This window comes from Astyanax mexicanus, chromosome 21 (assembly GCF_023375975.1).
Source record: "Astyanax mexicanus isolate ESR-SI-001 chromosome 21, AstMex3_surface, whole genome shotgun sequence".
Lineage (NCBI taxonomy): Eukaryota > Metazoa > Chordata > Actinopteri > Characiformes > Acestrorhamphidae > Astyanax > Astyanax mexicanus.
In genome coordinates this window covers 19042060-19061036 of record NC_064428.1, presented here as the reverse complement: position 1 = coordinate 19061036, position 18977 = coordinate 19042060, and the positions used below count along the sequence as shown (strand labels likewise).

The 18977-nt window shown below is 37.5% G+C and overlaps 1 protein-coding gene across 7 annotated transcripts in view; it reads left to right on the top strand.

Annotated features, from left to right (window-relative positions):
- The window catches only part of cenpe (centromere protein E), a 37249-nt gene that overhangs the window by 12614 nt on the left and 5658 nt on the right, over positions 1–18977 (top strand). For 2 of the 7 annotated variants that reach the window (XM_049469853.1, XM_049469852.1), the window contains exons 22-50: positions 79–256; positions 362–516; positions 1824–2117; positions 2722–2943; positions 3063–3221; positions 3737–3946; positions 4863–5072; positions 5863–5967; positions 6049–6132; positions 7085–7378; positions 7646–7867; positions 8009–8092; positions 8895–8978; positions 9193–9351; positions 10441–10722; positions 10877–11320; positions 12581–12799; positions 12904–13056; positions 13171–13263; positions 13858–13941; positions 14268–14384; positions 14472–14651; positions 15014–15169; positions 15277–15357; positions 16081–16176; positions 16332–16520; positions 16730–16945; positions 17891–18097; positions 18203–18406. In XM_049469853.1, coding sequence (XP_049325810.1) covers positions 79–256; positions 362–516; positions 1824–2117; positions 2722–2943; positions 3063–3221; positions 3737–3946; positions 4863–5072; positions 5863–5967; positions 6049–6132; positions 7085–7378; positions 7646–7867; positions 8009–8092; positions 8895–8978; positions 9193–9351; positions 10441–10722; positions 10877–11320; positions 12581–12799; positions 12904–13056; positions 13171–13263; positions 13858–13941; positions 14268–14384; positions 14472–14651; positions 15014–15169; positions 15277–15357; positions 16081–16176; positions 16332–16520; positions 16730–16945; positions 17891–18097; positions 18203–18406 — 5181 coding nt within the window. The remainder of the gene's footprint in view (positions 1–78; positions 257–361; positions 517–1823; positions 2118–2721; positions 2944–3062; positions 3222–3736; positions 3947–4862; positions 5073–5862; positions 5968–6048; positions 6133–7084; positions 7379–7645; positions 7868–8008; positions 8093–8894; positions 8979–9192; positions 9352–10440; positions 10723–10876; positions 11321–12580; positions 12800–12903; positions 13057–13170; positions 13264–13857; positions 13942–14267; positions 14385–14471; positions 14652–15013; positions 15170–15276; positions 15358–16080; positions 16177–16331; positions 16521–16729; positions 16946–17890; positions 18098–18202; positions 18407–18977) is intronic. The other 5 variants (XM_049469855.1, XM_049469854.1, XM_049469856.1 and 2 more) reach the window with 5 other exon arrangements.

The following is an 18977-nucleotide window of genomic DNA, read 5'->3' as shown; positions in this document are numbered from 1 at the left end:
TCAGCCTTTCTTTAGTAAAAATATTCTTTGTTTTACTATTAATCTCATTAAATCTGTTTATTTTTTTATATACATCAGGTGAGTTTGACTGCAGAATATGAAAGGATGGAAAATCAGGTCAAATCGTTGCAGAACCAACTTGACCACGAGAAATCTCGCTTTAAGAAGATGCAGACTGACCTACAGAAAGAGCTGCTTGGGGCTTTTGACGAGAACACCAAGCTGACTGCCCTGCTGGATGGAAAAGTTCCAAAAAGTAAAACATTGTGTTCTGTGTACATGGAACTCCAAAAAAAGATTTTTTTACAGATATGTATGTAATTTTTTTTTTTTTTTTTTCCCCATCCAATTACTTTTCTAGATGTTTTGGATAGCGTCACATTGGAAAGAACAGTTGCAGACATAAGGAAGGAGCTTGAGAAGAGTCAGGAGAGTGCACAAGCTCTGCAACATCAAGTAGAGGGGATGAAGGCTCTAGAGTTTCTTCCTGCCCAAGTGGAGGATTTGTCAAGACAAGTGAGAAACATATATTTTATATTTTAGTGTTACAAATGACCTCATTACACACATGCCGCTATTTTGAGGACTGAATCAGGGACTTGTTCACTAGTAATCTCAAACACCTGTGCACAATTCTAGTTTGGTCAGATAGAATCCCTTATTAGTTTAGATTAGGAGAACACTGAAGTAGCCAATACATAATCTACAGAGGGAATGTAAAGATGCAGATGACATTGAATATAAAATTAAGTGACATTGTTCTAGGCTATTTGCTTTGCACGTCTTAGCTACCCAGCTAACACTGACCTTTTTTTCCACACTTTCATGTTGGTTAATGTAGAAGCATAAATAGTAGTGCTAAGCAGTTTTCTGTCATGTCTCAGTTACTGGGGTATTTAGGAACAGACATTGATTAAACACTTACCAGAATGTTAGTGTATCTCCAAAAAAATAAAGTATCATTGAAACTTTTTTTCAGTAATTCAGTTCAAAGTGTAAAACTGATGTGGAGATATATATGTATTACACACAGTAGTCTATTTTAAGCGTTTATTTCCTTTATTGTTAATTAGAACTAATGAGCTAATGAATACCCAAAAATCAGTGTCTTAGAAAATTAGACCAATTGGTACTTTAAGTAGTGTGGGCAGTGTGCCAAATCCTGCTGGAAAATGAAATCTGCATCTTCATAAAAGTTGTCAGCAGAGGGAAGCATGAAGTGCTGTAAGATTTTCTGGGAAAACATCACTAATCAATATAAGAGCAATGTAATCCTTGATGCTGGAGGGACATCCAGAAATGTTAGCTGTGCTCCTGTATGTATTAAAGTTCAGTAAAGAAGCTCCCTGTTAATCAGTGAAGACTGAGGTACTTGTCCTTTTAATCAAATGGGCCCTCATTTTGATTCCTCTTGGTTGGTTAGAATTCTATCCAGACAGTTATGATTGCGTCCCAACTAACACATTAGTGTCTGTTCCACCAGTTTAAAAGCTTTCAGGATTACAGCTTTTAATACCACATTTTGCACTTTGCAGTGTGTACTGCTAACCCCATAATAAAGCCCTAAATACTAACGACAAGCTGTTTTAATAAAAAGTTGATTTGCTATTTGTGATCGCTAAGATTTTTACTAAATTGATTTGTTATATTTGTGAGATATATTTGTTTAATTCCTCTTCTGTTAGAACGTGTTTTAATGTGGCTCTAAGCCTATGTTGAATTTTATTGTATTTGCGCAAAACTGTAATGTTTATGTGAAAGGAGCCTACATCTTTCAGATAATTCTTTTCAACATTTGAATTTTGTGTATTTTTCTTTTCTAGGTGTCTGAGCTCAATGGGGAACTCTGCTCTGTGCAGGAGGAGAGAGACAGCCTTGTATCTGCTCAGGCCACAGCCACTGAAGAAATTCAGAGGCTTAAAGAAGAGGCAGAAAAGGCACAGGAGGAAATTGTGAAATTGGGGGCTGTTTTAGCTGATGTAGAGCTTAAGGATGCTGAGCTGAGCCAGCAGAACAAAGAAACCTTGGAGCAGCTTGCTGTGATTCAGGCAGAGAGGGAACACCAATCAAAGGAAAACAGTAGTCTTGTCAGTGCCCTGGAAGAAGCAAGCCAGAAGGTGGGGTTCTTTCTTTATTTGTATCTTAAATATCCAAAGACTTCAGATGTGAATGAGATTGGTTAATTAGATCATCTTGTGGGTGAAAATAACCCCATTACTGCCCATATCAAAATACTTACAATACACAAGTCCTTATACATGCAAGTTTGTTCACGCAACAACTTTTGAAAGAACTGCCTGCCAAAATATGTGAAACCAAGGGTCAAATTACCAGTTCAAAGACAATTTAAATAATTAGTACAGTAATAAAGTAGGGTTTGGCTTAATAATGAATGAACACATGGCTGGACCGCAAGACCACACTGTCCGGACAAGTTAGCTGAGCATGCTATGATAAGATAGCGGATAAAGGAGATACTCCTGGCTGGTGCACCAGCAAAACTATGTGCTTCATCTTGATTTGGGCTAATGAAGACTTAAACACTCTTAACCTTACCAGTTCTTCTTCCAGCAAAAAGGCAAGTGTGAACTGTGTTGTCTTTGTCAATAATATGTGATCAGATCATTCAGAAGGAATGTTAATATCGAGTGTGAACAGGGCAAAGACTGAACATGTTTCTTATTCTCATTCCTTATCAAATGTGCTTTGGTCTTCCTGTAGGCCACACAGTTGTCTGAAGAACTTGAATCTCTTCACGGTGAAAGAGATGGATTTCTGTCTAAGCAAGCTGAAGACATGCAGACTTACCAAAACGAGCTGGAGAGTCTTCGCTTGGTTATGGACTCAACAACTGAAGAAAGAGACCAGCTCCAGGAGAAGCTCCAGACTCTTAAAGAGGAACGAGACCAACTTAAAATTGACATGGAGGAAAATGTGGAGATGGTATGTGGTGTAGTATAAAGAATAACTCTTAAATAACCAAGTAGTACCTTTTGATGAACTATACTTCTGCCTGAAATGTGTTGTATTGTGTTTAATGATTTTAAATGTTTGTTTTACAGATGATTGAAAACCAAGAAGAGCTGAGGACATCTCTAGAGAAGAGCAACGCGCAGGAAGACAGGATACTACAGCTGGAAGCTCAGATCGCTGAGTTAGGGTCCAAACTCTCAAATTCAGATGGCAGTGAGAGCAAGCTTATTGAGGAGCTGCAAAATCAGGTACTTTCATGTTTAGTAAATCACTATAATTCTGTTTACGCCTGTTCACTTTTTTTATGTGGCCAAGCCAAACAAAAATACAAATGTGAATACAAGAGACATGTTTTTTTACAACATATTCCACTCCACACAGAAATTGTTTCCTGGTTTGAATATCTATTAAGTGTAAATTCATGTGGTTAAATTGTAGAGGATACAGACCATATGAAATGAATACTTCCATATGTACTACATATGTACATATATACTTCCCAGAAATATTGTGTTATTGAAATGAGTGCGTGTGCACTACAAGCTTGTTTTTACCAGTGTGTAAACTGCCATAGACACTGACTTTACAGGTTGGGGCATGTCAGCAACTGTGGTAATTTTTATTAATTTTTTTTATTACATTTTTCACATGGCATTTTATGTTTTCCTACTAAATCCTGCCAAAGTTTCTCTGTTCTTGAACCATTTCTGGTGTTGAGATGCAGGAACATTGATCATAAACTCCACTGATTTCTGCTTATTAGATGAAGCAGTTACAGGAAGAGCTCCAGTCTGTAAAAGCAGAGAGAGATAATGTTCTGTCTGAGAAGCCTCTTCACCTAGAAGAGCTGCAGAGGATGCAGACCCACATCACTTCTCTAACAGAAGAGAGAGACCAGCTTCAGGAGATTACGCAGGGGCTGAGAGAGGAGAAGACCCAGCTGAAGAGGGAAATGGAAGAAAAAGAGGAGATGGTAAGAAATTGGAGCAACTTGCATACAAGTGCTATTGGATTTTGGGAGCTTCGATGTTCTTTCCCTAATGTCAGTTTATTAATTATAAGTTACAATCCACATGCTAGTTACATGATGTGATTAGTTCCAGTACCACCAATCCTGTTTACACATGGTTTTTAATGAAAAGCTTATTTATTAATAACAATTGCTGCGTTCCACTCATGTCAGAAATACTGTGTTTACAAGAGGTGTTTGTGAATGCTACCATAAACTCAAAATATTTTGACTCGAGTCACTGAGTTCATTAAAAACAGTTTTAGCAGCAACTGCAGTAAAGTGTATGTGGGTGTTGATATACAGCTCTGAAAAAAATAAAACCACTTAAAAATGAGTTTCTTTGCTTGTACCAAATTGAAAACCTCTGGAATATAAACAAGAGGAAGATGGATGATCACAAGCCATCAAACCAAACTGAACTGCTTACATTATTTTGCACCAGGAGTGGCATAAAGTTATCCAAAAGCAGTGTGTAAGACTGGTGGAGGAGAACATGCCAAGATGCATGAAAACTGTGATTAAAAACCAGGGTTATTCCACCAAATATTTATTTCTGAACTCACTTAAAACTGTATGAATATGAACTTGTTTTCTTCGCATTATTTGAGATATCTGAATGCTCTGCATCTTTTGCATCATTTTCTGCAAATAAATGCTCTAAATTACAATATTTTTATTTGGAATTTGGAAGAAATGTTGTCTGTGGTTTATAGAATACAACAGAAATGTTCTTTTTAGCCAAACATATACCTAATAAATAGCAAAATCAGAGAAACTGATTCAGAAACTGAAGTGGTCTATTTTTTCCAGAGCTGTAAATGTGGGTGTGTGTTAGTATAATTGATATAATTAAACTCTACTGATGTTTGCTTATTAGATGAAGCAGTTACAGGAGGAGCTCCAGTCTGTAAATGCAGAGAGAGACAATGTTCCGTCTGAGAAGCCTCTTCACCTCGAAGAGCTGCAGAGGATGCAGACCCACATCACTTCTCTAACAGAAGAGAGAGACCAGCTTCAGGAGATTACACAGGGGCTGAGAGAGGAGAAAGCCCAGCTGAAGAGGGAAATGGAGGAAAAAGAGGAGATGGTAAGAAATGGATATATTTCTTTAAACTGCATGAATAGTTTATTCCTATGATCATGTTTAAAGTGGAGGTTGGCAACATTTTAGGAATTTGAGAATATTCTTAAATAAGAGGTAACTAAATGCTTGACGTTACAGAATTTTTTTAGGCCCTCACCTAGGACTGGACATTGACTAGACCTTGTCAGTTAGTAGATGATGAAATATTCTCTAATTAATCATAGCCATAGGTATTACCGATTTTGAGGTTTGTAACACAGAAGTGATTAATTATTTGGTTAATGATAATCTAGAGCAGTGGTCGGCAGTAGGCGGCCCGCGGGCATGAAACATTTGGCCCATGAGGTTGTTTAAACTATAAAGAACAATAATGAAAAAAAAAAAAAATAAAATAAAATGCTTCTCTGGTGATCTTTAGTTTACATTCCTCCCCTGTCTCTCTGTCGCCCTCTGTGTGACTTTAGTTTCCACCTGTTCTTGTTTTTCTGCCCGTTCTTGGGCTCTATCCCCCCCATCCCCCCGCGGCTCTGTCCCAATACACTAGCCAGGGCTGTGACAGTGTATTGGACCGTGACCCTGACAACATGGGTTCGATCCCGCGTGAGGAGTGGTGTGTTTATTTATTTTTATTTTCTCCTTTTTTCTTGGGTTTACCTGCTTTATTTCCAAAAACAGATTTTTTTTTTTTTTTTTGGAGGCCCGCCACGTTATGGCTTAATTACCGACCCCTGATCTAGAGTAAGTCGCTGACAGTTTTCCAACAATTGTCACAAACTGGGTGTTTCTTTTTCAGATCATCTGCTTCCAGTTAAACAAAGAGCAGCTCGCTGATTCCGAGAACCAGTTTTCTAATTTATCCTGTAACATGACTGAGGAGAAAGAGCCTCAGCTCCAGCAGGTGAGTCATTTGCATATAGTGTAACTTTTGGGTCCTAATTTGGAGCAAAATGTAACCTCAGGTTCTCTGGTATGTTGTTAGATGGAGGACCTCAAGAAGGAGGCTAAACATCTCACAGAAGAAAATGCACAGCTAAGAAAGGAGCTTCAGGACATTTCTCAGAAGGTGAGGAAATTGCTGTACATTTTAGGAAAGAGTTGAAATTAGGGATGCACTGAAAATAGGGATAAAAAAATGATTAGAATATTTATTATAGACCAAATAATTTCTACGAAACAATGCGTTTTTCATTACGGTACTATTTTAATTTCTGCAGTGGTGGAAAAAGGCAAAACTGCAAAAAAACAAACAAACGAAAAAAACTTGTGCTCAAAAATATAAAAACTTCTAAAAATCTCTTTTAGACTACATTTACACAGCAGAAACACATAATCTGATCTGCAGCGCTGTTCACTGTTCCAACAAACTGTTAGCTATGGCAGACTTGGATTGCAAATTTTTTTTTGGTAGTTCTTCAGATTCTGAAGATATTTTTCAAATCAACGAAGAAGACCAGTCTGCAGTGATTGTGGAGGAGACTTTACATAATATAATAATAATAATAATAATAATAATAATAATAATGATAATAATTAATAACATTATAAATGGAGCACGGTGTGTAGTTAGCTATATTGCTAACTTGCAAGGCTTATTAATGCACTCATCCTGTTTACTTCCATGACAACCGAGGCTCTTAAACACCTCTAGTTAATCTTTTTACAAATTGTTGGAAAAGAGCCAGTTTTAAGATCCAGACATCTTGCGAGTCTGGCACAACTCCGGCTCGATATAATCTGTGTTGCATTCAGTTAATCTGCTTCAGCTTCTTGGGTTGTTTTCTACCATCTACGTCACGTATGACGTACGTGTGTGACAGGCTCCAAAGACGGCAGACGTTTCCAAATAAGTCTTTTAAGCTTTATTTTATTTTAACCATTGGGCTGTATTTAGGTGTTTGTCACAAAATATTATTAAAGGCTAAGCACCAGATAGTGTGAAATTGCCAATCTTAGCATATAGCGTGCAGTTTAGCGAAAGTTGACCCTTTTGCTATTGTTGATTTGTAAATTTGCAGTTGGATGAGCTCACAGCAGCACTCCAAGCTGTGCAAGGCGAGAGGGATTGTTTGCTCACCACTAAGACGACCCTGAGTGAAGAAATGAACAGCCTGAAGGAAGAGATTGAAAAGACCAGAGAGGATCTTCTCAAAATGGAGAGTGAACTAGTAGATTCCCAGCTTAAGGAAGCTCAGCTGAGTGAGCAGCAGACAGAAAACTCTGAAAAGCTTGCGAAGGCCCAGGCAGAGCTGGAGGACTTCTCTGTGGAAAAGAACAGATTGCTTACTTCTCTGGAAGAGGCCAACCTGAAAGTAAGTTTCTTTTTAAAATGCATGGACCTGCATGTGGGCCAATACATCAGTTTGTTACTTTTAACATTTACATATTAAGTTTGTATTACTTGGTGAATAAATGTCTTATCCAATATGACATTAAATAAGTCTGTAGCTAAAGGGAGACATCTATGTTTTTCTAGATAAAATGGATCAGATATTAATCATTACTGATAAGCCTTTTCTATTGACTTTTTTCCGTTTTTACTGCTGATTCAGATTATAATACATTTGTGCTCTGTGCAGGCTGTGCAGTTGGGTGAGGCCCTTGAATCTCTTCGTCATGAAAGAGAACAGCTTCTGTCTGAAGAGGTGCAGGAAGCTCCTCATAATCCCGAGGAGCTGCAGATCCTCCGTGAAGCTGTTAAATCAATAACTGAGGAGAGAAGCCAGCTCCAGGAGATTCTTCAGGCTCTCCGTGAAGAGCATAACCAGCTGAAGAGAGACCTGGAAGAGAGCAATGACATGGTATAATTTAATTGATCTTTTTTTGATTTTTTCTTTTTTTTTGCACTGTAAACTGTGTTTAGTGGAGCCTACATTCTAATTATTTCATGTATTTTTATTTATTAATTTAATATATATATATTTTATTTTTACCCTTACAAGCTTGTGCAAGCCCAGGATCAGCTGAAGCAGAATGAACTTGCCTCAGACAAAGCAGCTACTTGTGTAGAGGATCAGCTACAACAAGTATGTATAAAATGTGAACTTTTGGAAAATAAATACTTAATTTATGGTAATTGTAGGGCATCCCACAGTACAATATTTTTGCAATGATAACAACGATATCATAGATTTCACCGAATTTGCAACCAATATTTTAATAATATTGGTTGCAAATTCTGTGAAATCTATGATATCGAATGCCCAGGTTTACCAGAACGCCTGTTTTAAAGAAGTGTTTTTTTTTTTTATTTTTTTTTTTTTTTTTTAAGCATATATCAATACGATATGATTAAATGGGTGCAATGTATCGTGATGTTGTCCCACACATAGTTTATAATCCATTTAAATAAAATTCACACAATGAGCAAATGTATAATCGATTTAATATCTCTGCATTTATAGTGAAGTGCAGGGGTCAGCAATTAAGTGTGGGCAAAAAAATTCTGTTTTGTAAAATGAACTGTAATGGGATGGAGCGCTACAGACTAGTAGCTCTCCAGCCCAGAGGGTTGTTGAACCCAATTGCAGAACAGTTAATCTCAAAGCAGGTAAACCCAAGAAGAAGGGAACAAAAAAAAAAAAAACACCGCTCCTCACGCGGCATCAAGCACGTGCAGGGTGTAGCAATGAATGTGATCAGTGCAGTGTGTAGTATCAGAAATCACAGCCACATTCAATGCAGGAGACCCCCGAACACACATCTTGCAGGTCAGCACAGTATGCTTTAGCTTTAGTAGGATGTGGCAAACATCATGCTAGGCATGATTTTAGTCTCATGACTGGCATTTTAATATGTGTTTATTAGATTTGTTGTTTCTTTTTGTAGGAGCAGCAGCTACAAGAGAGACTACGGGCTTTAACTGAGGAGAATCGCCAACTGAAGACCGATGTTCAGGAGAATGTCGAAATGGTACAAATGTCAAATATAAAACGCAGACATTTAGTGAAGGACTAACTTAAATCAAACTCTATCAAAGTACTACCAAAATGTTCAACATTTATCTCAAAACTACGTCCTTCAGGCTCTAGGCTATAGTGATGAATATTGGGAGAGCACCAGGACAGCTTTATGAAAGTAGTGCTTCATATCTGACATATTTTATTAATGTTTTAAATTGATGCAGATGATTGAAAACCAAGCAGAGTTGAGAGCAGCTCTGGATAATGTGAAAGAACTGGAAGACAAACTACAGGACCTCGAATCACAGAGGGATCAACTGGAGGCCAAACTCTCCAGTTCTGATGGCAATGAAGAGAGCAAACTGGAGGAACTTAAAGTTCAGGTGTTTTATTTTTTCCATATTCACTATATCCCATTGTGTAAAGTAAATGTAATTAGTTCTGTCATAACATATGCAATTCATAATAATCTTGGGAGTGATGATATACCCTGAAATATCGTGCCATATCACCCACCCCTAATTATCACATCAACATACAATTATTATTATTTTATTTTATTATTTTTTTTTTTTTGCTGTTTTTAGCCAAAGAATAATTCACACTGTTCTCATTTCCAATTATAAATCTACTAGAGACAGATTATATTTGTCCAGTATCATTTATTTTACTTCAGTTCTGGATATATGGAGATATTTGGAGAGCATTATTAGTATCCTGACATTCTGGATCATCAACTTGTGTTACAAATCTGATAAATCTGATTTTTTTATTTTTTTATTTTTTGTAATATCTCAGTTAGGGGTGTGCCATATATAATTAGGGCTGCGACGATCAGTCTATATAATCGTCAATGTCGATTAATTAAATTTGTCAGCTACAAATTTCATTGTCGATTGATCGTTACTTTGTAACACTACCGCATTACACAAAGTGCTGGGGACAGAAGAGCAATGGTAGATGGGTAAATGTCTAACTTACACAGATTACACTCAATTAAGTCTGTGTCTCCAAAAGTGCTCAAACACAACAGATTACAAATTTACTCACTAAATATCAGCAATTTACACGTTTAAACAAAATCTAGACATTTGAACACCTTTTAAATCTCTTGTTCATCGGTTTCTATCAGTTTTAGAGATGGAGGACATGGCATAAATAATCGTTGAGTAATCGACTAATTGAAAAAGTAATCAGCAGATTAGTCGACTACTAAAATAATCATTAGTTGCAGCCCTACATATCATATGCAATTATCCATAAATATCAGGATACTATTTTAGGGCCATATCACCCACCCCTAGTTCTATATTTTACATCCCTATCATGTAAAGTAAATATAATTAGTCCTGTTACAAAAACAATTGTTGGACAATATCTTGTACCAGAAATAATCCATATATAAAACAGATTGGTCATTGTAAAGGTATTTCAAGACTCTTGTCTAATTTTTGTCTTTTTCTTCACTGCAGATGATTCAGCTGAGAGAAGAACTCCAGTCTGCAGTTGCTGAGAAAGAAAGTCTTCTGTCAGAGAAAACTGAAATCAGTCTCACCAGTACAGCTGAGATCCAGCAGCTTAATGCCGTGGTTTCCTCAATTACTGAAGAGAGAGATCAGCTTCAGGAAACAATCCAGAGCCTGAAAGAGGAGAAGATCCAACTAATAGCTGAGCTTGAAGAAAAGAACGACATAGTAACACAGCTGAAGGATGAAGTTCAGAGCACTACTGCTGTGGAGGAACTAAAAGTTCAGGTATGTCTTTTTTTTGTTCCATATTCATTACATCTCATGGTGTAAAGTAAATATATTAATCCTATCAGGATAAACTTTTTTTGGATAATATATTGTCTCAGGATTCATTAGGAAACCTTTTGTTTTGACGTGTTTGTCTCTTTCTCCAATTCAGATGATTCTGCTGAGAGAAGAACTCCAGTCTTCAGTTGCTGAGAAAGAAAGTCTTCTGTCAGAGAAGATCGAAATTGGTCTCACCAGTACAGCTGAGATCCAGCAGCTTAATGCAGTAGTTTCCTCCGTTACTGAGGAGAGAGATCAGCTTCAGGAAACAATCCAGAGCCTGAAAGAGGAGAAGAGCCAACTAATAGCCGAGCTTGAAGAGAAGAACGACATAGTGACACAGCTGAAGGATGAAGTTCAGAGCACTACTGATGAGAAGGATCGTCTTCTGGATGAAAATGCTAAAAACTACCAGGATAACCTGCAGGAGCTGGAAGGACTTCAAACCAGTGTCTCGTCCTTAACTGAAGAGAGAAACCAGCTCCTAGAAGTGCTTCAGGGGCTCATGGAGGAGAAGATCCAGCTCAGGATGGATCTGGAGAAAAGGGATGAACTGGTAAGGATTGTGTACCTTTTCTTCTTTAAAACTAAAAACCTTGCAAAAGACATTGACATTGCATTTCCGTGCTCTTTATAATTTGGTTAGTACATAGCATCAAGAGTTTGTCAGGGGCTTCTGTAATTTGCTGTGCATTGTCTCTACATAACATATACTTTAATTTTTACAATCAACCACATTTAAAATCACTTTGAAACTTGAAAATCCCCATGTTCATGCAGCACTGTGGGGTAGAAATCCAACTGAAACAAGCTTCTTATGCAGAGCTAAACTCTGTGATTTTGAATGTTTGCTGTTTGATGTGGTTGACTGTATTGGTAGTAGCTCTATTAATCACTGTATGGACTGTAAGCTGTTTTGTCAATAGCAATAATTTCTGATTAATGTGGTTAAAATTCTTTATTCTCTCTTCTCCATGAGTTTTAACTACCTTATTTTTCACTCTATAAAGCACTTCAATTTTCCCAGTGCCCTTATCTGGTGCCCCTTATGTATAAATTTTACCAGTCAGGTTGTAGGGAGAAGTAAAGCCACTCCGCTAAAAAAAACAGCATTATAACAGATGTTTCAGTTTAGTTCTCCAGCAGCATTAGCATTTGCCGCTCAGCGCTAGCTCTTTTGCAGTTCAGATGTGAGTAGATCAGACTGTAGCCTGCACGTTTACCATGTTAAAACAAGCCACTAGTGCTAATGCTGCTGCTGCTGCACTCAGTCTTAGTGGAAATCTGGAAATCTAAGCTTACTGTAAATAAACAGAAGTGCTTTTCCAAAATAAACCGTTTTCAGGAGTGAAATCTGTAGATTAACATCCAGCGACTTTAAAAAGAAAATGTTTTTATGAATTACAGTTTTGTTTACTTAGCTTTGCTTCAGTGAGGGTGATGTTTCTGTGTACTTTGATAAGCAGACACATTGCAATATGCAAATCAATCCATAATACTGAAAAAGAAAATAATGGCAATAAATCACAAAACCTACTGTTCAAATATAAAATAGTACAACCATAAAGAGATGCATGACAAAATAAATATTTTAGAAATATATTTAACTAAAACTGCTAAAATGTCTAGTTTTTGTCATCTATGGACGAAATCTAATAACTGTGACTAAAATGAGACATGCATACATTTTAGCCAAAAGACTAGAACTAAAACTAAATCTAAATCATTGATCAAAATGAACACTGTCCTTAATTTGCACAAGTGAAGTTATTACAAAAGTGCAACTAATCAGATTGTTAATCTCTCATTACTGCAGATGACACAGCTAAGAGAAGACATGCAGTGTGTTACTGCTGAAAAGGACTGTCTTCTGGCAGAAAAGGCTGAAAGCAACTTGACTAACATGGAGCTGGAGAGCCTTCAAGCAAATGTTCTGTCTCTAACTGAAGAGCGGGACCAGCTCCTAGAAGTGCTGCAGGGGCTCCGAGAGGAAAAGAGCAAGCTTAAGGTTGAATTGGAAGAAAAGGATGAAATGGTAAGGGACGACAAACACTTTCACTAGTAATTTTGTGTTTCTTGCATGTTTTGCTAAATAAGCAGATTCAGTCAGGTGATTGATGTTTTCTTTGTGCTGTTTAGATACAAGAGTTGAAGCAGCTTCAGGCTGCTGATAAAGCCCGTTTGTTAATGAAGGATGCCTCATGCAGCATCGTTTCCAATGACTCTGGCTCATCCTTTAATGTGAACGAGGAAGGAGGTCAATTTCAGGAACTGCTGCAAGGAGTACGAGAGGTAGGAGTGTTTACCTTACTACTGGACTGGAACAATATTCCATTTATTTTAACTCCATTGTGTTGTAAATGTTGCTGTTCAGGGCCAGTTTTATTAAAATCATTTTCTTTTTAGCTCATCCAAGTCCAGAGCGAGTTAAAACAACAGAAACGACAAGGCTCAGAACAGCTGAGCCCTGGAGATACGCAGGAAGCTCAGCTTCAACAGGTCAGTTGACTTTTTTTTTTTTTCTTCTTCTTCTCTTTTGTTTTATGACTTTGCTAGTGATTATTGGCCATTTTTAACACTTATTGCTGATGTAGCAAAAATACCTCTCCAGAGTTGTTAATAAATGTTCTGTTTTTTATTTATATAAACATATAATAATGGTTGAATATTTGAAATGTAGGAAATACAAAATTACAATTTAGAAACTTTGAAAACTGGCCACTTGACAAACCAGCTAATTCCAATTTGATCATCCAAAATTGTTTTATAAATTATTTGCGCTCTTTACAAAGAAGAAATCCGGTGTGAAAAATGGACTTTGTGTAGTGAAACATAAGTAAAAACTTATGTGGGCCTCACCCACCTTGCCAGAGCCAGACACGTCTAGTCAAATAGGAGCTGACAGTGCTAGAAACAGCATGGCAGTTCGTTTCTGTGTTATTTGTGTAAATAACACATTAGAGTGTTATTTTTTTGTTTAACTAGGAAAAAGCCATTAGGAAAAACCCTTTTTTAGATATTAGTAAGCAAAGTCTATTCCGGTCAGATTGTCTTTTTGGACTTGGTGGACTTAAATGTTTTACTGTTGTTTAGATGCAGGTCCTCAAAGAGGAAGTGGAGTCTTTGAGGAACGAGAGAACAGTGCTCAGAAAAGATCTTCAGGAAGCAGCCGAAATGGTAAAAGTTTGTGTGATTGTTCATTTTTGAAGAATTCATGGGGATGCACTGAATTTTTGGCAACTAAAAATATTAATCCCATCACAGCCAGTGTGCAGTTGAGGCACTTTTTGTAAAACCAGCAAACCTATTTATTGGTGGTGTGGAGTAAATTGTACCAGAATGTTTTTTTGTGTATTTAAATAATTCAGTGGTAGAAGGTTTTGAGAAAATACCAAATTAATGACATTTTAATTTCGCAATGCAACCCTTCCAATTGACCTGCTGATGACTTGTCACTAAGATTCAGATGGCAAACTAAAAAAAATGTTTTGTTTTTTTCTCAGTCAAAAACCTACCAGGACCTGCTTCACTCCACCAAAGAGGAGCTGAAACAGCAGCAAAAAGAGAATGCAGAGTTAATGACCCAGAGTACAGAAAAGGAGTCTCAACTCAGACAACAGGTAAGTTCTGTTCAGTTTGTTTTTTGCCACCTCATCACTGATTCATTAGTATTCCTGACTGCTTCATTCCTTTATTTTTCCTTTTAGCTAAACCAGTTGAGTGAAGATCTTCTGTCTCTGCGAGGCCTGAATGACCAACTTCTATCAGAGAAATCCTCTGAGACTCAGGATCTCAACACAGAGCTGCAGAGTCTTCAGACACGCATTACCTCTCTTGAGAAGGAGAAAGAGACACTTGATGAAATGCTTAAGGAGAGTGAAGGAAAGGTAAGAAGCATTATCTGTATGTACTAGGGGTGTGTGTGTGGGGGTGTGTGTGTGTGTGTGGGGGTGTGTGTGTGTGTGTGGGGGGGGTGTGGGGGTGTGTGTGGGGGGGGGTGTGTGGGGGTGGGGTTGTGTGTGTGTGTGGGGGGGTGTGTGTGGTTTTAGCATCATTGCGTGATGCATACGTTCAAAAGTTACGTACTTGACAAGACTTTTTTTTTTTTTTTTTTTTTCTTGGACAATCAAGCAAAGGCAGATTATATCTGCCCAATAATATTCATTTTACTCCAATATTGGAAACACAGATTGTGTCATCTTGTAAGGTTGGACACCCTTTCTCACTTTTTAAATGTGGTCCCCTACAGAGACAGCAGTTGGCTGAAGAGCTTGAAAGTCTTGGTGGCATCAAAGACCAGCTCCTGAATGAAAAGACGCATGCAGAACAGCTCCTGGAGGTTCTCAATGGGGTCAGAGAGGAGCGCAGCCAGCTCAGTCAGGAGCTGCAGGAGAAAGTGGAGAAGGTAACTTTCAAATCTCATTTCTTGAATTTGTTTAATTTGTTGCGGAATCAGTTTTTGGTATTTTTTGTGTGATGTTTGGCTAAAGTATTATTTTTTTTTTTCCCTAGCTGGCACACATTGAGGAGAAAGTACAAGGTCTAGAGAAGCAGAAACTGCAGCTTGAAACTGAAGTCAATACTTTGAGCCAGGTTGGGATTATGTTTATTTTTTTTGATGCACCAATATGATTGTATTTTTTCTGAAACAAAAACCAAACAAATTTAAATGTTTGGTTCCATGTTTGTGTATTTACGCTTGGGGTATGGTGAGATTTTTCAGAGGCACACTCCTAACACAGGGCTATAAGAATCATTGGCAAGATGCAGCACAAATTACAACTATGTTACCATAGTTTCACAGTGTAGTTTCAATGTTTTATGGCAATTCTCTTCTAGATAACTTTCCTATTCCACCTTAAATGGTGCCACAGACGGCAAATGCTGCATCATTTAAGGAAGAACGAAAAAATTATAAAGTTAATAAAAGCTCATTTTAGCTCCCCATCACAGAGAAATTAAAGAATGCCCAGTAGTAGTAAATTGCTGCACCCATCTGTTGCCCCCTTTCTGAAGATGAATGATGCCCTAAAGTTAACTAGTTAACCAGCAGCACCACTGCTATATATCTGTATTAACTGCTTGAAGGTCTTGTCCCAATTTTTAGGGGGAGGATTTTGCCCCTTCCCCTTGTAACTACTTACAAATATTATAACTAATATAATAACTATATATTTTTTATTATTACTATTATTTATATACACACATATATACACATATATTATTTGGGATAAATAATTTTGGGTGCTCAACTTTTGATGTTGAACTTTTTTAAGTGTTTTTTACTTATTCCTTATTCATTTGTTTTTTCCCCAGTCTCTTCAAGAAGCTAATGCTCAGACAGATGTTGCCTCCAAACGAAAAACGCTAATGTTGGTTTCTGAGATGGAGACTTCTAATGAAAAGCTAAAGGTACTTCAATTTGATCTTTTAAAATAATCTAATCTTTCTGTTGGGTTAACTGTAATGAGAAGCAGTGTTTTCCAGCTTTGATATTGGTGTTTTCATGCATGCATGCATCTTCTTTATTTCTGTTTTGTTTTTTTCTTGGTTTTTCCCCAACAAAGGCTGCATTCATGAAGCTTCAGCGAGTCATTGATCGTCCAACGCCAGTAGATCCTCTTGCAGATGACATTAGAAACGAATGGCCCTTGTTGCACCAGCTGGTTGCAGTCCTTCCAAAGTCCCAGAGAGCTGTATGTTTTAGTCTTACTTCCAAAACGAATCAGCTTCACAGCGTTCTTGGGAAAACTGGGGTAAGGGTCATCATCATTAGCATGATTTTATTTTTTTTTAACACAAACCTGATTGCTGATCTGCACACACCATGTTTAAAACATGAAGATAGAGAGTAATCCTCTGTAATGCACTCACTGAAAGATCTATATCATAATTGTAGGAAATGAAGATAATAATAAGAATTTGAACAAATTTAACAGACCAACCAAACCCTCCCTCTCTTTAGGTGACCTTAAAGACAATAGCCCAGCGCCACAAGGCTCACTTCATGGCTCAAATCCATCGAGACGTCGCGTCCTTTGAGGAGAGAAGACTGCAAGATGTGCTTATCCGGCAAACTCAAGCTCCCTCACGTTCCGTCCAGATGGTGCAAGAAGATTTGCAGGAGATTTGGGACCAGCGACTTTTGGAGTTGTTGGGAAAACGCAAGCAGTGTCTGCAAGTGAGTGTAGTATTCATATTGCTTGAGTGTTCAGAATTGTCTACAATATCCTTTAATAATACTAGCAATTTTCATGATCATTGATTTTATTGTCTCTGATCTGACCGGGCAACATTTTATTTGAATTAAAGTAAGCATGTTGTTTGATCTTGCATTTCGCAAGTTTCATTCAGGTCCTCACTGATTGGCTGAAAACACTCTGCCTATGCGCAGAATCAACTTCTGAGTGCTTTTTTTTCACTTAACCACTCTGCCCTGCTTCGCCCCACTCAGTGTAGTTTTGTGCTTCAGTCAGAGACCTTATTATTGATTCGAATGGTTAGTTTATCTGTGTAAATGTGTTCGTGGCAGCTTACACTGTCACACTGTTTAATGTGTGGCTGGTAAGCAATCGACCAATCTGCAACTTTCATCCAAAAGTTTCCTCCAATATGTCAATACACTGTCAAACTCACTTCCTTTCGCCTGCTTGTGTCAATACAGTATAATTACGATATTCATATTAACAATAAAAGTGTCAATTGGTAGCAGATTTTGTGAGTAGCGTAAATTGAAATATTTCAAAAGGGTTTAATACTCATATCACAGATATTTAAACATGGTCAAAAATGTAAGATTAGTATATAGACAGTATACAGCATATAGATCCATACACACTTTTTTTTTTTTTTTTTAGTAAATAAGCTGAATAAATCCAATATTACAAATAGTGGCATGTTGGTCTTTGATGCTCAGTGTTTGGTAAATATTTTTAAGTTGCTTTTTTGTATTAGTTTGAAAATTATAAAAAAAAAGTAAAGCAAAATAAACAGTTTAATTTTGTACATTTTTTGAGTGTACAGATTTAATAAAATGAAAAGTTGTCAATATTATCTCAGTTGTGATTTGTAAAAAGTCTCTTCGTACAAGATACAATAAGAAAATGTCTCTCTCCACCCGTGATAGGATATGGACAGCATTCTGGAGTTCCTGGAAGATGGTATAGCCAAGCATGCAGTCACTCTCTCTGAGGAACATCAGGCACAGATCAGTGCCCATGAGCAGAGCAGAGCGCTGGCCAGACGTGCGGACGAGGCAGCCGTGGTGCAGTTTTTTGAGCGAGAGCTTGTTCGTCGTACAGCATTGACTGATCGTCAGAAAGCTTTCAATCAAGTAAGGCCTACTGTTATTTGCTTTATTTTTTTTTTATTTAATTGACACATGCTGTAAATTCACTTTAATGATAATCATTCTTGTTTTAAATTATTTCTCTTGTAGCACCTTTTGGACAAATATGATTCGGCTGTGTCTGTATTGAAGTCCTTGGAGAATAAGTCTCAGCATAGCCTAAAAGAGTTGCAGCGAGAAAACCTGGCACTGCTGCCAGGTCAGAACACTGACCCGCCTAAGACTGTGGCTGACCTACTTCAAGACAAGCAGTGCCTCTTGCTTCAGTTGCAGCAGGCGCAAAAACAAATGGAGGTAATGATTCTAGAAACTTGCAATACTTGGAGTTAGAATGACCTTTTTTTTCCTCTTTGGGGGAAATCTCTAATTTATTTGATGCAAACTTTATCAATATTAAGTATTAAATGAGCAGTTATAAAAAATAAAAATGATAGGAGATGAGATTGATTGGCTGTGTGTAGATTTTGACCCATATTTGGCAAGTTGCTCCAGCATTGCGTGAGGTCAGAATGCTGCCGTTCTTTATTCAGCCTCTTGATGGTAATGTGGACCTTCACACATGGCTGCAGAACCCCTTTAAAACCAGTGTTGTCATCCATGCTCTGTGTGCAGTATGAATGTTGCCATTTGTGTCAAACAAATTGGTCATACTTACTTGTCCATGGGGGAAGCAAAGTAAAAACAATTTAACACTACTGACTGGGTACCCCTGTCAAGAGTACAGCACATAGCTCAGTACAGTGAACACAGCAAAACTAGCAAAGATAACTTAAGTTCTGTTCTGTACAGAAACTCGCAGTATCTAATGATGTATCAACAGGTTTGCTTGGAAAGATTAATGTGGCACCCAGACCCACCCTCTGTT